Below are 16,532 nucleotides of genomic sequence, written 5' to 3' on the forward strand. Positions count from 1 at the left end.
ACATGTCCCACCATTTTATGTAAGGCACGCCTCACCTCTTCCATGTTTATGTTCCCTTTACTCAGTTCCTTGTTCTGTGTAACTCCCGTCACGGTGGTGACCAAATACCTGGCAGGAAGCACTTTAAGGAGGAAGACTTTTTTTTTTTAAGCTTAGGGTTTGAGGGAACATAGTCTGTCATGGTGGTAAAGGCATGGTGGCAGGCGGCTTCCTGGTGGCGGGATGAGCGGTGGCTTGCTCTGCTCATGTGTAGCAGACCTGGAAACAGCTGAAAGCAGGCCTGCTCCCCAGAGGCCCTCTCCCTCCCTCTAGACCCTCCCTCCTAAAAGTGTCGTAGCCTCCCAAAACAGCCCCAGCAGTCAGGGACCAAGATGTCACACATATGAGCCTGAGAAAAGCTGTTTACACCAAAACCATAACATAGGTTTATTTCAATTTCCATCTCACTCTGTGGTGTGCTCTACGCTCTGTCCTGTACGTGAATGACTCTGAAGAGGGGAAGGGGCCATCTCACTGCCCGGGTTGCTCTGGCCTACTGAGTGTGTGAATAAATAGTGAAGAGACCAGGCTACTTGGGCTTGTCCCCAGTCGGGGATTTGACCTGCTCTTCTGGTGGCGAGGAAGCTGCCTGTCAATGAAAGCAACACATTAACTGACCCTGGCTCAGGGAGAAGGAGCGGGCAAGAGGAGCATCAGGACAGGCATGGCCAGCAGGTGACAGCCTATCCACGCGGAGGGTCTTTGTGATCCCATAGAACACACAAGTTAGGGACCACACAGATAGGAACGTGTGCCAGCATTCATGCTTTGACCATGCATCTCATTAGTTAAGGATTTCATCAAATTGAAAGAATACACCTGTAAAATTATTTTTGATCAAGGGACAACTGGTATCCCATTAATGAACTGTAAACACATTCTTAGCTTTTCTAAGTTTATTTATAAGAGTATTGAATATGGTGAGGTTTTGTTTTTGTTTTTTGAGACAGAGTTTCATACACAGTCCCTGGCTGGCTTGGACCTTGCTATGTAGACCGGGCTGGCCTTGAATTCACAATGATCCACCTGTCCCTGCCTCCCAAGTGCTGTGATGAAAGGCATGTACCCCAATGTCCAGCTTGGAATGTTTCTATTAAGTTGCACAGATGCATTAAAATACAAAAATGAGCTGGAGGGACGGCTGGGCAGCTACTCTTCCAGAGGACCTGAGTTTGGCTCCTGGCATCGACATGGCAGTTCATGTGGGTCTGTGGTAGCTCTTTGCTCTGCTGAGTGCTATTCCCTGTGAGGTTCCTGAAACTTGCTTCTTTGTTCATCTCCTTAAGGACCTTAGAGTTGCTCAGCTTTAGAAATTAAAACTTGAAAGATATTCATGTTCAAGTTTTGGTGTCAGCATTCTTCTTTCTCTCTGGGGTAATTACAGACACATGCACCAGGTTACAGGGTAAGGGTATTTTAGCTTTGTTGTTTCCCAGAGTGGCTGTTTCATTTGCGTTCCCACCAGGATGCATGAGTCTGTTTTGTCCAACATTCTCATTAGGTCAAGACCTACTTGTCAAATAAATCTTCACATATTTAGCCTTTCTAATAGTTTGTAGTATCTCGTGGCGACTTTAATTCACATTTTCCTAAGGAAATGGTGTTGAACATCTTATTTCAGGTTTGTTTGTCTACTTTGGTGAAGAGTTTGTGCCGACCTTATATCCATGTACTTACTTCAGTGTTTTGCTTCTTTACTTGTTGGGTGTGAGTTGCTTCTCTCTCACCTACCAGATTCAGATTGCTGGGCTTGGGGACCAGTGCCACTGAGCTCCCTAACATCAACCCCCAGTACCACCCTTACTTCACTAGCCACATGCTCCTCAAATGTCAATTTTCTGGCCAGGAATTGTGGTGCACGCCTTTAATTCCAGAACTTGAATGGCAGAGGCAGGATGATCTCTGTAAATTCAAGACTATCCTAGTCTACATATCGAGTTCCAGGTTAGCCATGCTACATGATGAAATCCTGTATCAAAACAAAACAAAGGAAAGGGAAGCAAAAGATTCTGCCACATTTGTTTGGGTCTGGTTATGGATGTTTGATTTTTTTTTTTTTTCCAAACTCATTCTTGTGTCCTTCTTGTCCTGGATAGATTTATATCCACTTGACACAAGTTGGAGTCATCTGAAAAGAGGGAACCTTAATTGAGAAAATGCCTCCATAAGATCCAGCTGTAAGGCATTTTCTTAGTGGTTGATGGGGGAGGGCCCAGCTCATTATGTGTGGTGCTACCCCTAGGCTAGTGGTCCTGGGTTCTTTAAGAAAGCAGGCTGAGCAAGCCATGTGGAGTAAGTCAGTAAGCAGCTCACCTCCATGGCCTTTGTATCAACTCCTGCCTCCAGGTTCCTGCCCTGTTTGAGTTCCTGTCCTGACTTCCTTCAGAGATGAACAGCAATGCTGAAGTGTAAGCCAAATAAACCCTTTCCTCCCCAACTTGCTTTTGGGTGATGGTGTTTCGTTGCAGCAACAGAAACCCTGACTAAGCCACTTCCTGTCAGCAGTCCCAAACTGTGTTAATGACTGGCTTTACACTGAGTTTCCAAATTAAACGATGAACACTCACTTTAATCTTCTGGTTTAAAAATCATTTTGGCTCTTCTAGCTCATTTGTTTAGCTCTTCCCAAACACAGATCCTCAATGTATGTTGTTAGATTTATACACACAACCATCTCCTCAGTACACCTCCCTTTTGCATGTTTGAGACAGTCTCATGAGGCCCAGACTTTCTTTCACACTCTGTGTAGCTGAGGATGATGCTGAACTCCAGATCCTCTTGCCTCCATCCCCAAGTGCGGGGATTAGAGGTGCACCACTGCTCCCCTTTGTTTCGTCCTTTGGCTTTTGCTTTGTTTAGCTTGTTTGAGACAGGGACTCACTGTGTAGCCCTGGATGTCCTGGAACTCGCCCTGTAGACCAGGCTGGCCTTGAACTCAGAGATCCGCCTGCCTCTGCTTCCGAGTGCTGGGAATGAAGGATTGTGCCACCACCGCCCAGCTTGGATCTGGTGCAGTTATGTTTACATGCAGTTTCTTTTCTTGTTTTTGAGGCATGGTCTCATTATGTAGTGCAGGCTAGCTCCAAACTCGCAATCCTCTGAACTCAGCCTTGGGGTGCTGACGTTACAGGGGTGCACCACCACACCCAGGGGCAATCTGACTTTTGTAGACAGCATATAGTAAGATGCAGTTTATTTAGTCTTTTTTTTTTTCTAGGTTTTTCGAGACAGGGTTTCTCTGTGTAGCTTTGCGCCTTTCCTGGATCTCAAGCTCTGTAGACCAGGCTGGCCTCGAACTCACAGAGATCCGCCTTCCTCTGCCTCTGGAGTGCTGGGATTAAAGGCGTGCGCCACCACCGCCCGGCTAGTTTATTTAGTCTTAACAATCCTTGTCTTTTAGTTAATTTAATTAGACCACAGACAAGAGAATGGCCAGAAACAATATGTAAGTAAAGAGACTCAGTTTCTAGTGAAATTTTATTTATAAAACACAGTGAACTAGATCTACCAGGGGTAGGCTACAGTTTTCAAATCCCTGGTTTTGGCTATTATATTTGTTGTGATATTAACACGCTTGAGTTTAGGTCTAATTAATTTAAAAAATCCTTTCCCCCCCTTTCCCTATCTTTGTTTTTAAACTGTGTAAACATTTTCAATGTCCATTTTTACATTATCTTGAGGTTCTGCTGGGCAGATAGGGAATCAGGAAGCCTATTCAGTTCCCAGGGAAGGAGGGGAGGATGTGGAAGGAATGGAACTGTGGTGGGAGTGTTGGGGTGCTGGGAAGCCAGCTGCGGCTGACTGTGCAAACACCCTGGTGAGCGAAAGAAGAGCACCTCAGGCTCAGACTCTGGATGAAATCTAGGCAGCCAGGGATGGGCTGGAATGGAGATGCGGCAGGTCTGCTCCCTAGCATGCTTGCAGAGTTGCCCTGCAATGCTGGGGAGGGAGCAGCTGTCTGTGCTGTAGTGGGGATGTGGGGTCCTGCACCAGAAAAACCCGAGGAACTGAATTCCATGTCTTCTAAGAGCTCACGGTTTTCACAAAATGCCCAAGTTCCAAGATCACATGGTTCCTTGAAAAGCAGGATTCACGGGTACCAAGCATGGGCAAAGGAATCACCTGCTCTCCTAGGGTCACAGTTTTTGGGTATTCTTACATCTGGAATGGGTGTCTGCCACTAGGTGTCGTCTGCCACCACAGGCTTCATCTCTGGGATGAGTTCTTTCTGCCTCTTCCCTTGCAAAGTGCAGGGTTTATTTGGGGGTTGATGATGTTCTGAAATTAGATGGTGGGGTGGTCACACAAACTTTGTGAATATGCTAAAAAACACACCCCATTGTTTGTTCTTTTGCTTTTAGGGAGTGAATGTTGTATGAATTATATGCACTAATGCTTATTTTAAAGGAAAAAGTAAGAACTACCACCCTCCACTCCCTCCTAAGTGGTCAGCTTTGGGGTCTGACACTAAAGAACTGAGTTGAAGTACCCACAGGGAGAAAGTGTGGCGTCACTTCCCCTGCCCCCTTCCTTTGATCCCCAGCTGCCACAAACCCACTTCTGCCTTTTCCTGGGCTGTTACAACACTGCAGTGAGGACACTCCCATATGAGCTTTTGTGTAGAAATGGAGCTGGAGTCCCTCACGTGTGCACTAGGGGTGAACTGCTAGGTCACAGGGGCCACTGGAGGTTTAACCCTTTAAGGAAGTGCTGGCCATGTTTCACAGCAGCTGCACACTTATGCCCTCGCCAGTGGGGTATGAGGATCTGACTTCCCCAGACCTTGCTAACACTTGTTATTATCTAGCCTTTTGTGACAGTCACTCTGGAGGGGATGAAGTGTGACCTCATTGTGGTTTTGATGGTGTCCAGCTCTTGGCCATTGGTTTACATACATTGGAGAAAGGTCTATTCAGGTTCTTTGTCATTAGCAAATTGGTGACTCCCTCCCTACACCAAGAGCTACAGGCAACTGAGGAATGCTGGGGGGGGGCGGCGGGGGGTTTCCCCAAAGAAGAACACACCAACCGGTTAACTGATACCAAATGGTCAGCCCTGAAAACATACAAATAACATTATACAGAGTGATCGGGGTATTTATGCATTTAGGAAGGATATACGGGAGGGTTTGGAGGGAGGAAAGGGAGGGGGAAATGATGTGATTATATTATCTCAAAAAATAGAAGAAATAATTTTTAAAACTTGATTTGTCCTTTTGTTATTGAGTCAGATTTCTTTATGCAGTCTAGCTATGTCTCTTATTTGACAGATATATTATTTACAATGTTTTTTCTCACTGTCGGTTGTCTTTTTTTTTTTTTTTTAAGTGCTTTTAGAGTAACTCGCCTATTCATTGTATAATTCAAAGCCACAAAGATGCCTACTTGGTAGTTTTACCATGACATTTACATTTTTAATCCGTTTTGAGTTCATCTTTGTACATTGGTGTAAGGCAGGGTCTAGTCTCACGCTTTTGCACGTGTCCATCAAATCATTCCCGTACAATTCGATGGCGAGATTCTTTCCCAACTAAACCACCCGCACAGCTCTGTTGCAAACCAAGCGACTATGACAGCAGGGGTCACTTCTGAATGTTTGGGGCTTTCCCACTGAGCTGCTCGGAGTCGTTTGCCGGAACCCTACAGTCTGGACTCTCATAGCTCTGAAGTGAATATTTTGGTTCTTATTATATGGTCTCTTGCGTTTCCATATACATTTTTTCTTTTTCTTTTTTTTTTAAGTTTATTTATTTATTATGTACACTGTTCTGCCTGCATGTATGAGTGCATGCCAGAAGAGGGAGCCAGATCTCATTATGGATGGTTGTGAGCTATCATGTGGTTGCTGGGAATTGAACTCAGGTCCTGTAAAAGAGCAGCCATTGCTCTTAACCTCTGAGCCATCTCTCCAGCCCATACATTTTTTCTTATTTTTTTTTTCATATAATATATTTTGAGCATGTTTTTTCTTTCCACCAACTCATTTCAGATCTTCTATCCACCTCCCTGCCAACCAAACCTTATGCTCTCTTTCTTAAAAACAAACAAACAAACCACAAAAACACCAAAATGAAAATCAAATAAAAAAAACAAAACAAAAAAACCAATGAGAAAAAAAAAAGCCAAAACAAAACAAAAAGCCCACGGCGGGGAGAGGGGGAGTGGGGACCGGGACAGGGATGACAATGGACACACACCAAAAAAACCATGGAATTCTTCATTTTGTGTTGGCCAACTCCATTAGAATGTATATCATCTCATTAACCTACTTTCTTGGCTTATTATTTAATTTTCTGGATATTTTATTAGTTTTTGTGTGTGAGTGTTCTGCCTGTATCTATGCTGTGCACCATGTGTGTTTAGTGCCTGCAGAGACTGGAAAAGGGCACTGGATCCGATGGCACTGGAGTTCTAGACAGTTGTTAGCTGCCACATAGATGATGAGAACCAAATCTGTGTCTTCTTCAAGAGCAACCAGTGATGTTAACAGCTGAGCCACCTCTCCAGCTCTGGGCTATTATTATTGCTATTATTAATTATTTTGTGCTTTTTAATGTACAAGTTCTGTGCTTTTTGTTAAATTTATTCCTAAGTATTTCATTTATTTTGATGGCACTATAAATGTAATGTTTTCTTAATTTTAACATTTGGATTGTTTTTTGCAAGGGCATACAAATATGATTTTCTGCACATTACTTTTGCACCTTGCAACCTTTCTGAACTTGCTTCTTAGTACCAGTAATTTAGACAAATTCCCAGAATTTTCTAAATACAAGATCATGTCATATGCAATTAATTATTACTTTATAATCTGGCCGCTCATGTTTTCCTTTTCTTTTCTAATTGTCCTGAGCAGAGTCTCCAGCACAATGCTGAACAGTTCCTAGTTCTAAGGGCAAAGCTTTTGGTCTTTGCCCATTAAGCATGATGTTAGCTGTAGATCTTCCATAGATGTACGTTAGTGGTTCAGTGTGCTGAGTGTTTACGTTATGAGTGGGAGCTGCATTTTGTTGTCTTTTATTTGTCATCCGTTAAGATGATCATCCCGTTTTTTATTTTATTCTACTAACAGGTGTGTTATATTGATCAGTTTTCAGAGACTTGGCCAACCTTGAGTGTCTAGGAAAATCCTGCTTGGTCATGATATATACCCTCTTTTGTATGTTGCTGGGTTCAGTTTGCGAGTATTTTGTTGAGGAGTTCTGCACTTGCAATCTCTGATTATTTTTGGTGTGTCTATATGTGCCTCTGTGCCATGGGACAGGTATATGTACACACGAGTGCATATATGGAGGCCTGAGTTGACATCGAGTGTCTTCCTCAATGGCTTTTTTTTTTTTAAGATTTATTTTTATTTTTTATTTTAAAAATATTTAGTTGTATGGGTGTTTTTCCTGCATGTATTTCTGTGTATCACATGTGTGCCTGGTGTCCAAGGAGGCCAGAAAAGGGTGTCAGATCCTCTGGAAGAGGAGTTGCAGATGGTTATGAACTGCCATGTGGGTGCTGGAAACCAAACCCCAGTCCTCTGACAGAGCGGCCAGTGCTCTCAACTGCAGAGCCATTTCTCTAGTTCTTTATTTTTATTTTTAATTATCTGTCTGTCTGTCTGTCTGTCTGTCTGTGTCTGTCTGTGTATGTGAATGCAGGTGCCTGTGGAAGCCAAAAGAGGACCCCCGATCTTCTGGAGCTGGAGTTATAGGGAGCTGTGAGCAGCTTGATGTGGTTACTGGGAGCCACACTCCAGTCTTTTACAAGAGCAGTACATGCTTTTAGCCCTGGAGCCGTCTCCTGCCCAGCCCTTATTTTTTGAGACAGCATTGCTCTCTGAACTCACTGATTCTGCTAGACTGGCTGGGCAGTGAGTCCCAGGATCCTTCCTAGTGCTGCGATTACAGGAGTATTTCTGGCCTCTAACACAGGTTCTGAGGGATCAAACCCAGGTCCCCAGGCCCACATGGCAAGCACTTTACTGACTAAGTCATCTCCAGCTTCTGAGCTTTGCTTTTTTTTTTTCCCTTAGTTTGGTAACACTGACTTCAGTAAGTTGAGAATTGCCCTTCATTTGTGTCCTGTAGGAATGTGTGAGAGACTGGCATTATAAGCTCTGGCCTTGAAACAATGCTGGCTTCCTCAGCCCATGTTGGAGGTGGAGAAGAAAGCCTCCTGGGAGAGAGTTAGTGCTCCGTCAAGGACTGTGACAGCTCTGTGTTTTTCTAAGCTAGTTTGCTGCAGACTCCTGGGTGCCGATGAAGACAAGAGACTCTTGAGTCACAGATGAAGGACAGTGTCCTTTGCTGCTGCTGCTGCATGTCAACATTTTAAATGCCAGCTATCTGAGCTTACAATCTCAGAGTGACCTGAAGAGTACCAGCTAACACCTATGAGTGCTAGAAAGAAATCCTGGGCTTAGGAACCATGAGACTTTCCCAAGGGCCAGTGAGCATGTCTGCCCTTCGTTATGGAGGGAGATAATGTGTCTTCTAAGATCATCTGCTATACAAAAAATGCTTAAAAACCGGTCCAGAACAATGGCAGCCTGTGTCTCTGCCCAGAAGACAGGAGAACCCCACAAGCCCCACAGGGACTGGTCTCCAGCAGACTCCTTAGAGCTCCCCCGCCATTCCTCTTCATGCACACTTGATTTGCATATTGTAAGCTTGTTCCAGCTCTCCCAGTTTCATAGTCACATGATACGAAGGGTCAGAAGACTTTGCCCCTGTAATTCCTTGAAGAAGCTGTCCCTACCCACTGCTCTTCTTCCCACTCAGCTGCTTCTCCCAGCACTGACTCCAGCCCTATAAATAACATTTTATAACACTTCATTCTTGATTTCTCAGATGAAGGCGGGTGTGCTTGAGAAACTCTTTGAGTTTGTTCTCTGAAGATTCATGTTCAGGAAACTCTCCAGAGTGGTGGGGCTGGGAGGTGGCGGCGGGGCTCTGAAGAGGTGGGGCTTTGTAGAAGGTGAGCAGATCCTGGGATTGCTCTCCTCAGAGGGGGCTGGTGCAGCTCTCATGGGGCCTCTGACTAGGGAGGGCCCCAGATTGGTTGAGTGTAGCCTAGTTGCTCATGCCCATAACTGCAGCACTTAGGAGGCAGAGGCAGAGGCTCACTGTGAGTTCAAGGCCAGCCTGGCCCACATAGTGACTTCCAGGCCAATTCAGGCTACGTAGTGAGACCTTGTGTCACAAGGCAGAGACAAGAGTGAGCATAGCTGCTGAGTTACTCTGGCTTCCTATTTGCATGAGACCTCTCCCTTCTGCAAACACTGCCACCGTGGTGACACCATGCACCATGCAGTAACTCAGCTAAGGAGCTCTCTTACCAGAGGCCAAACAGTTGGGGTCACTTGAGTATGAGCTTCTCTTCTCCAAAACCGTAAGCTAAATAAGCTTTTTCTTATTGGCACCCAACTTCTGGGATTTTGAGATAGCCACAGAAACAGATAAAGACAATGGCACTGAGAACGCTTAGACTCCCATGTAGACTTAGTTTCATCTCTCACCCTTAGCCTGCCTACTTCCTACCTTCCCATTTTTGTTTTTTTTGTGTTGTGGCATGTCCTGTATGATGTAAATATATGTTGCTATGCTGGGCGGTGGTGGCGCACGCCTTTAATCCCAGCACTCGGGAGGCAGAGGCAGGCGGATCTCTGTGAGTTCGAGGCCAGCCCGGTCTACAGAGTGAGTTCCAGGAAAGGTGCAAAGCTACACAGAGAAACCCTGTCTTGAAAAACCAATATATATATATATTGCTATGATTGATTGATAAATAAAATGCTGATTGGCCAGTAGCCAGGCAGGAAGTACAGGCGGGACAAAGAGAGAGGAGAAGTCTGGGAAGTGGAAGGCTGAGGGAGGAGATGCCAGCCTGCTGTCCAGGGAGCAGCATGTAAAGGCAGCAGGTAAAGCCACGGAACATGTGGCGACATATAGATTAACAGAAATGGGCTGAGTTTAAGTGTAAGAGCTAGTCAGTGGTAGGCCTGAGCTAATGGCCGAGCAGTTTAATTAATATGAGCTTCTGAGTGATTATTTTATAAGCGATTGTGGGGTCCGTGGTGCTGGGCAGGACTGGAGAAATCTCCAGCTACAGTTTTGTTTTTTGTTCTTTTTTTTTTTTTTTCTTCCAAGACAGGATTTCTCTGTGTAGTTTTTGTGCCTATCCTGGATCTCACTCACAGAGGAACTCACAGAGATCCGCCTGGCTCTGCCTCCCGAGTGCTGGGATTAAAGGTGTGCGCCACCACCACCACCACCACCACCACCACCACCACCACCACCACCACCCAGCCATACCTTCCAATTTTATAGGACAATAAAGACACAACATTGGTTAGCTCAACATTCAGTTCTTCTGTCATCTTGGCTGAGCCACACTGGATATTAAAGGAATAAGACATGGTGTTTCTTTGATGCTGTTTTACTTTTGTTAGTTTTCACTGCAATGCTCTCAGGGTCTAAAACATTAAAAACTTTGTGATTTAGGGGCTGGGGAGATGGCTCAGCAGTTAGGAACCTTTGTTGCTTTTGCAGAGGGACCAGAGTTCATTTCCCAGCACCCATGTTGGATCCGATGCCCTCTTCCCCACAGGCTGGGATAGCTCTGTTCCGCACCTCACCTCTGCTCCCCAGGTCTGCTGTACAACAGTTATTTTTCTGGGGTTTCCCCTCATGCTCTCAGGAGTTTCTTCTTTCCACTCTGTTTAATCCTTTCCCTGGGACCTACTCTTTCCTGGTTTACATATAAAGTTTTGGTGAAACATCTCGATTTTAAAACCGACACAAAGGAGAAGGCACTCTGAGACACTGAATGTTAGGAGAATGCCCTCAACCTTGACTAATAGCCCAGCAGGTTCAGACTACGCAGGTGGAAAGTAGTTTTCCACAGAAATTCTGAATGCATATGTTTCATTTTTCTTTTAGCTTCTGACATCACAGTTGAGAAGTCTGATTCTTGGTATTTTGGGTAAAACTCTTCCTCTCTTTAGAACGTTTTGAGATCAAAAGTTTCTCTCTAATGTCATGGTGATGTGCTTTGGCTTGGTCTGTTTTTTACCTGCTTCCCAGGGCATTTGGTAGCTTCCATTGGTCTAGTGACTTCAGTTCTAGGATTTTTATTCATCTGCTCTATGGATGACACATTCCTGTCCACTTTCTCTGTTCTCTATGCCAGAGATTCTGTTACTCCAAGGCTGGGCCTCCTGGACTTCATTTCTCTCCCTCTGATTTTACAATGATTTCTTTATTCTGCTTTCTGGGAATTTTTGTCAACTATCTTTGCTAACATTTCCAGTGTAGATTCAATTTCCACTATAAATCTTTATTTCCAGGAAATTTCTTCACTATCCGTTCCCTGTTCCTTCAACACAGCATTTACCTCATCTCTCAGGCTGCAGCTTTTCCTGGCATCGTCCCTGGTCTTCTGGGCTACTCTGCTTTGTATGTTTTCCTCAAGTGTCTAGCTGTTGGCTCATCTTCAACATGAGATAGCCAAGTTTCAGCACTTGGGATACTGATGCAAAAAGATCACAAGTTCAAGGCCAGGGTGGACTACATAGTGAGACCTTGTCAATATATATATATATATATTTACACCCATACATCCATACACACACACCACACACACACACACATACATATATACATACATATACATACAAACATACATATACACATGCATGTGTGTGTGTGTGGGGGGGGTGATGGGATATCATGGGAAGTTTTTCTGTGAGTCTCATCACAGGAGGACTGACTTGGCTTTGCCCAATCACGGTTTCTGTAGGGTAAAACTGTCAGCATTCTGGATGTCAGGGAAGGAAGAAAGCTGGGGGTCTTTCTCTTAATCCCCATCTTTAGTATTGGGCCCCGACCTCAGCGCCTGTCCTCACTTCCGTCCCTTCTGGGATGAAGGCTCTGTCTCTCTATGAGATCGGGACAGGTGACCGGGTGGTTTCCTGTCTTTCAGTACTCTTCATGCTTCAATATCACCCTTACTTCTCCACCCAGAGCCACCTGCTGTTGCCAGCTCCTGGGGTGTGTGGGCTCTGCAGTACCCACTGTTTTCCTTCCTCCTCTCATTCCAGCTCAGGACTAAATTGTCTCAGGTCTTCACCATGTGCTCCTCTGCTTCCCAGCTTCCAACACTGTGTTGCTTTGTCCTTCCCCTTTTCTTAGACCATGCTGCTATTTCAGGGGGATTTGCAGGGAGGGGGAGGAAATAAAGGTGCTCAACTTGCTATTTTAACCAAGAACAAATCCCTGTTCATTGTGTGCTAATGTATCTATCTTTCAAATGCTGAAGATCTCAAGAGGGCACTTCAATGAACTTCTACCGAATTCACAATATTAAAAGAGATTGAAAGCTAGGCCTGGTGGCTCATGCCTGCCTTTGTAGCACTTGATAGGCTGAGGCGTGACAGTTGTCACAAGTTGGGTCTAGCCTGGGTAACACCGTGAATTCAGGTCATTATGGGTCACAGAGTGAGATGCTGTCTACACAGGGGAAGGTAGGGAGGGGATTCCTTGATTGTGGTTTCCTAGATAAGTAATGGAACAGTAGGTCCTATGTGTACATTGTCACACAAAGAGAGAAAATACAGTCTCTTTAGGTCTGGTGACAACCCCAGATCACAAGAGCATGCTGTCATCTGATTGTTACATTTTGCATAAAATCTCAATGACAATCCAATCAGCAAACCCCAGGCAACCTACCATCTTAGAACTAATGAATTAAAATGGGCTTTGGGAGCTCATGAGGTCCATTCTTTCTCTCCAGCTGGAGGCATCATCAGTCTGTTATAGAACCAAGGAGGGTTCAGCATGAGATGAGTTTATCAGACCTCTGAAAAGATGGAGGACATCAGGTTTTCAACTCTACACAAGGGAAGGTAGGATCCAGACATAAGGCAAAGCTGTCCACCTTCTAGTGCCTTAGATACTGGTGACCACCCATTCTCAGAGGACCCAAGGCCAGCTCTTCTTATATCTCAGCCCTTCTTTTCTGGTCAAGAGAAAGTCAACAGGCATGGGACCAACAAAGCTCACAGACCAAACTAGAGGAGAGCCCAGTGCTTGAACCCTCATCAGGCAATCTTTCAAGGAGCTGCACTTAGATTTCCTATACTATCAGTTTTCCTGCTACTGTGAGAGATTACAACCTCAAGCAAGGCTGATGTTCAAGAAATAAGAGAAACTAACTTTAAAAAAAAGACCTCTTTGGGGTTGGTGAGATGGCTCAGCAGGGCCAGTCTCTTCCTGCCATGCCTGACAATCTGAGTTCAATCCCCAGGACCCACATGGACAACCAGCTGCCAAAAGTTGCTCTTGGACCTCCACATTCAAGTCACCCCACCCATACACACACTAAAAATGTAAAGACCTTTTTGGAAAGTTCTCTAAAGGACAAATGGAGAGAAAGGAAAGTCCTGGGGACTTTCCAGCATACAGCAGTGAAGGGGTGAAGGCAGCCCAGGCCAGCACAAATCCTCCCAGTTCTAATAATGATCACATTCACCAGTGCTGCAGAATGGATTCTGGTTCCTCCGTCTACTAGAAAAATCTGCTGCAGAGCTACAGAGATGGCTCTGTGGTTTAGAGCACTTGCCCCTCTTTCAAAGGACCTGAGTTTGGTTCCCGGCATCCAGGTTGGGTGGCTCACAGCTGCCTGTAAACCCCGCTCCCAGGGATCTGACACCCTTTTCTGGCTTCCAAGGTCACCATGTGGCATACACAAACATACTTAAATAAAAAATATTTTAAAAAATGTGCTGTAGTAGTGCCGACTTCAGACAGGGCATCATTTTCACCTCAAATACTCAAATACAATCTCTAAGTATTCAGAATATTCTTTTTATTTGGATTTATATAAAATAAAATACCAATATTGTCTCTAAAATAACTTATTAATATCATCTAATACTTTGGCCTATTTTTAAATTTCTCACAATATATGAAAAATACCTTTTTATGAAAAGTTTAAATAAAGAACAAAAACTTACTGCATTTAACTTATATATCTTCTAAGTTACTTTTTTGGTTGTTGTTGAAAATTGTGTGTGTGTGTGTGTGTGTGTGTGTGTGTGATTCCTCAGGTACCTTCCACCTTTTGAGAGAGGGTCCCTTACTGGCCTCGAACTTTGCCAAGTAGCCAGACTAACTGGCCAGGGAGCTCCAGCGATCTGCCTGTCTCTGCCTTCCATTTCACAAGCACTGGAATTACAAGAATGCTCCATTATGTCTGCAGCATCCCCAGCTTTTAACATGGGTTCTGGGGGACTGAACTCAGGTCCTTATGCTTGGAATGCAGGTGCTTTACCAACAGAGCCAACTCTCTCTAACCCACTAAGTGTCGTCCCCCGTCCCGTGTCATGTCCCCGTCCCGTGTCGTGTCCCCCCCCCCCCCCCCCCCCCCCCCCCCCCCCCCCCCCCCCCCCCCCCCCCCCCCCCCCCCCCCCCCCCCCGCTCTCTCTAGCCCTGGCTGTCCTGGAACTCACTCTGTAGACCAGGTTGGTCTTGAACTCAGAGATCTGCCTGCCTCTGCTTCCTAAATCCTGGGATTAAAAGCCATGCACCACTACCGACCAGGTGATAGCAACATTACTCTCATCTAAATTAGGGGAAATGAATTCCAATGTTTACAACTAAACACAAGTGGCTAGTCATGGTTCAAGTCTTCATAGGGCTTACAACATAGATTTCTGCATCTTGTTTATCAAATACCCTTAAACACCTCATAAATACAATAATTGCTACTCAGCATTGTTTTCCCGAGACAGGGTGTCTCTGTGTAGCCCTGACTGTCCTGGAACTCACTCTGTAGACCAGGCTGTCCTTGAACTCACAGAGATCTGCCTGCCTGCCTCTGCCTCCCTAGTGTTGGGATTAAAGGTGTGTGCCACCACCACTTCCCAGCAAGTCTCTTCTAACTCACAATGAAAGCCTCATTCTCTAAGATAGTTACTTAAAACTGTATGCTTACAAAATGAAGGCAAGTCTATTTTAATCTGGTTTCTTTCAAACTTTTAAGTGCTCTGGGGCATGTGTCTCATGGGTATGTATCGGCTCAACACTCCAGTTGGTGAAGTCAGAATCAGCTAGACAGTCTACTATGAAGGCATTCTGCCTTATTTACTGATGCAGTCAATGAGACTTTAGAGACATCGGCCTCTAGATTTATGCATGCTTAAAAGCCTCCCTGCTCCATGTTGCAGAATGCAATGATGGTATTGGATGTGTATGTTCAGTAATAAGAATATACACTAGGCATCATTTTAGAAATGCACTCAAGCAATTTACTCCAGTTGTTGGTAGTGGGCAGTAGTGGGGTTTTCTGGGTTGGTAGCTAAAAACCTAACACCCAACGCTTCTGCTCATCCCTCTGCTTCCATGTCCCTTCTGTTTGGAAATCTTTCTTTTATTCCTACTAACAGGAATTTGCCTTCGTCTTCTATTTCTTTCCCCTTCATACTCAACTACTATGGGCTGAATGGCTGCCATGTGCTAGATGTATTAGACTCGAACCCACAGAATCCTCACCATTTTGTAAAGATGAAACCCAAGAGAACCAAGGGAGCTGCTGCAGGCCACTGGGCTCTGAAGGCCAGACTCTTTCCAGTGCCTCACTACTCCTAAAAGCAAGCACTGACCATCAAGTCATACAATGGAGGTAAAAGTCAAAGCCAAGAGGTCCATGCTGTATTTATAGTTAGAGTGGTACCTGCTCCATGAAATCCCCCGCAGACATAGAGCTTGCCATCCACAGCACCTGCGTTAGTGGAATTGGTTCGCAGTGAGAGGAGGGGACTTGGCATAGGTGGGCCTTCCCGCCAGAAGTCCCCATCAGGGTTGTAGATCTCCACCACATCAAGGCATTTCCGAACTTGTCCCTTGTCTCGGCCCACACAGCCAATTCCACCTAAGAGAATGAAGCACAGAAATGGGGTGTTTGGTGTTGTGGAATATTGTTTTAGAGTATGTTGCCTTTTTTCCTACTACTTTTGATAACAATGCAAAAATGTATTACATTTGTTTGATTAAATAAAATTCACCTGCGAGCAGGAGGCTGAGTCAGCAAGTAGCTGACAGGATGTGGTAGGGAGGAACCACATGTAGCGGGGATCCTTAAGAAGGATGGTTGGGTTTTTTGGAAGAAGCAAAGGGAGAAGGTTAGCTACTTGCTATTCAGCCTCTCTGAACAGGCAGAATTCCATCTCAACTTTTGAATCGTGAGTTCTTTAGAGGGATAGGGATCTAGATAAAGTTTCCCTGAAAGAGTTGGTGCCCAAGGGAACAGAATTCCCTCAGGTTGTTGCTGGTAATGGCGGTGATACAGTCTCTGATTAGGACAGCAGTTTCTCTTTCTTTCTTTCTTTCTTTCTCTCTCTCTCTCTCTCTCTCTCTCTCTCTCTCTCTCTCTCTCTCTTTCTCTCTCTCTTTCTTTCTTTCTTGGGAGGAAACGGTTTATTTAGTTTACACGTCCATATCACTGTTC

At 44.9% G+C, this 16,532-nt stretch overlaps 1 protein-coding gene across 1 annotated transcript in view; it reads right to left on the reverse strand.

Annotated features, from left to right (window-relative positions):
• The window catches only part of Kbtbd12 (kelch repeat and BTB domain containing 12), a 74,180-nt gene that overhangs the window by 15,226 nt on the left and 42,422 nt on the right, over positions 1 to 16,532 (reverse strand). The window contains exon 5 of the mRNA XM_028854260.2: positions 15,759 to 15,956. Coding sequence (XP_028710093.1) covers positions 15,759 to 15,956 — 198 coding nt within the window. The remainder of the gene's footprint in view (positions 1 to 15,758; positions 15,957 to 16,532) is intronic.

The sequence above is a fragment of the Peromyscus leucopus genome, chromosome 3 (genome assembly GCF_004664715.2).
Source record: "Peromyscus leucopus breed LL Stock chromosome 3, UCI_PerLeu_2.1, whole genome shotgun sequence".
NCBI lineage: Eukaryota > Metazoa > Chordata > Mammalia > Rodentia > Cricetidae > Peromyscus > Peromyscus leucopus.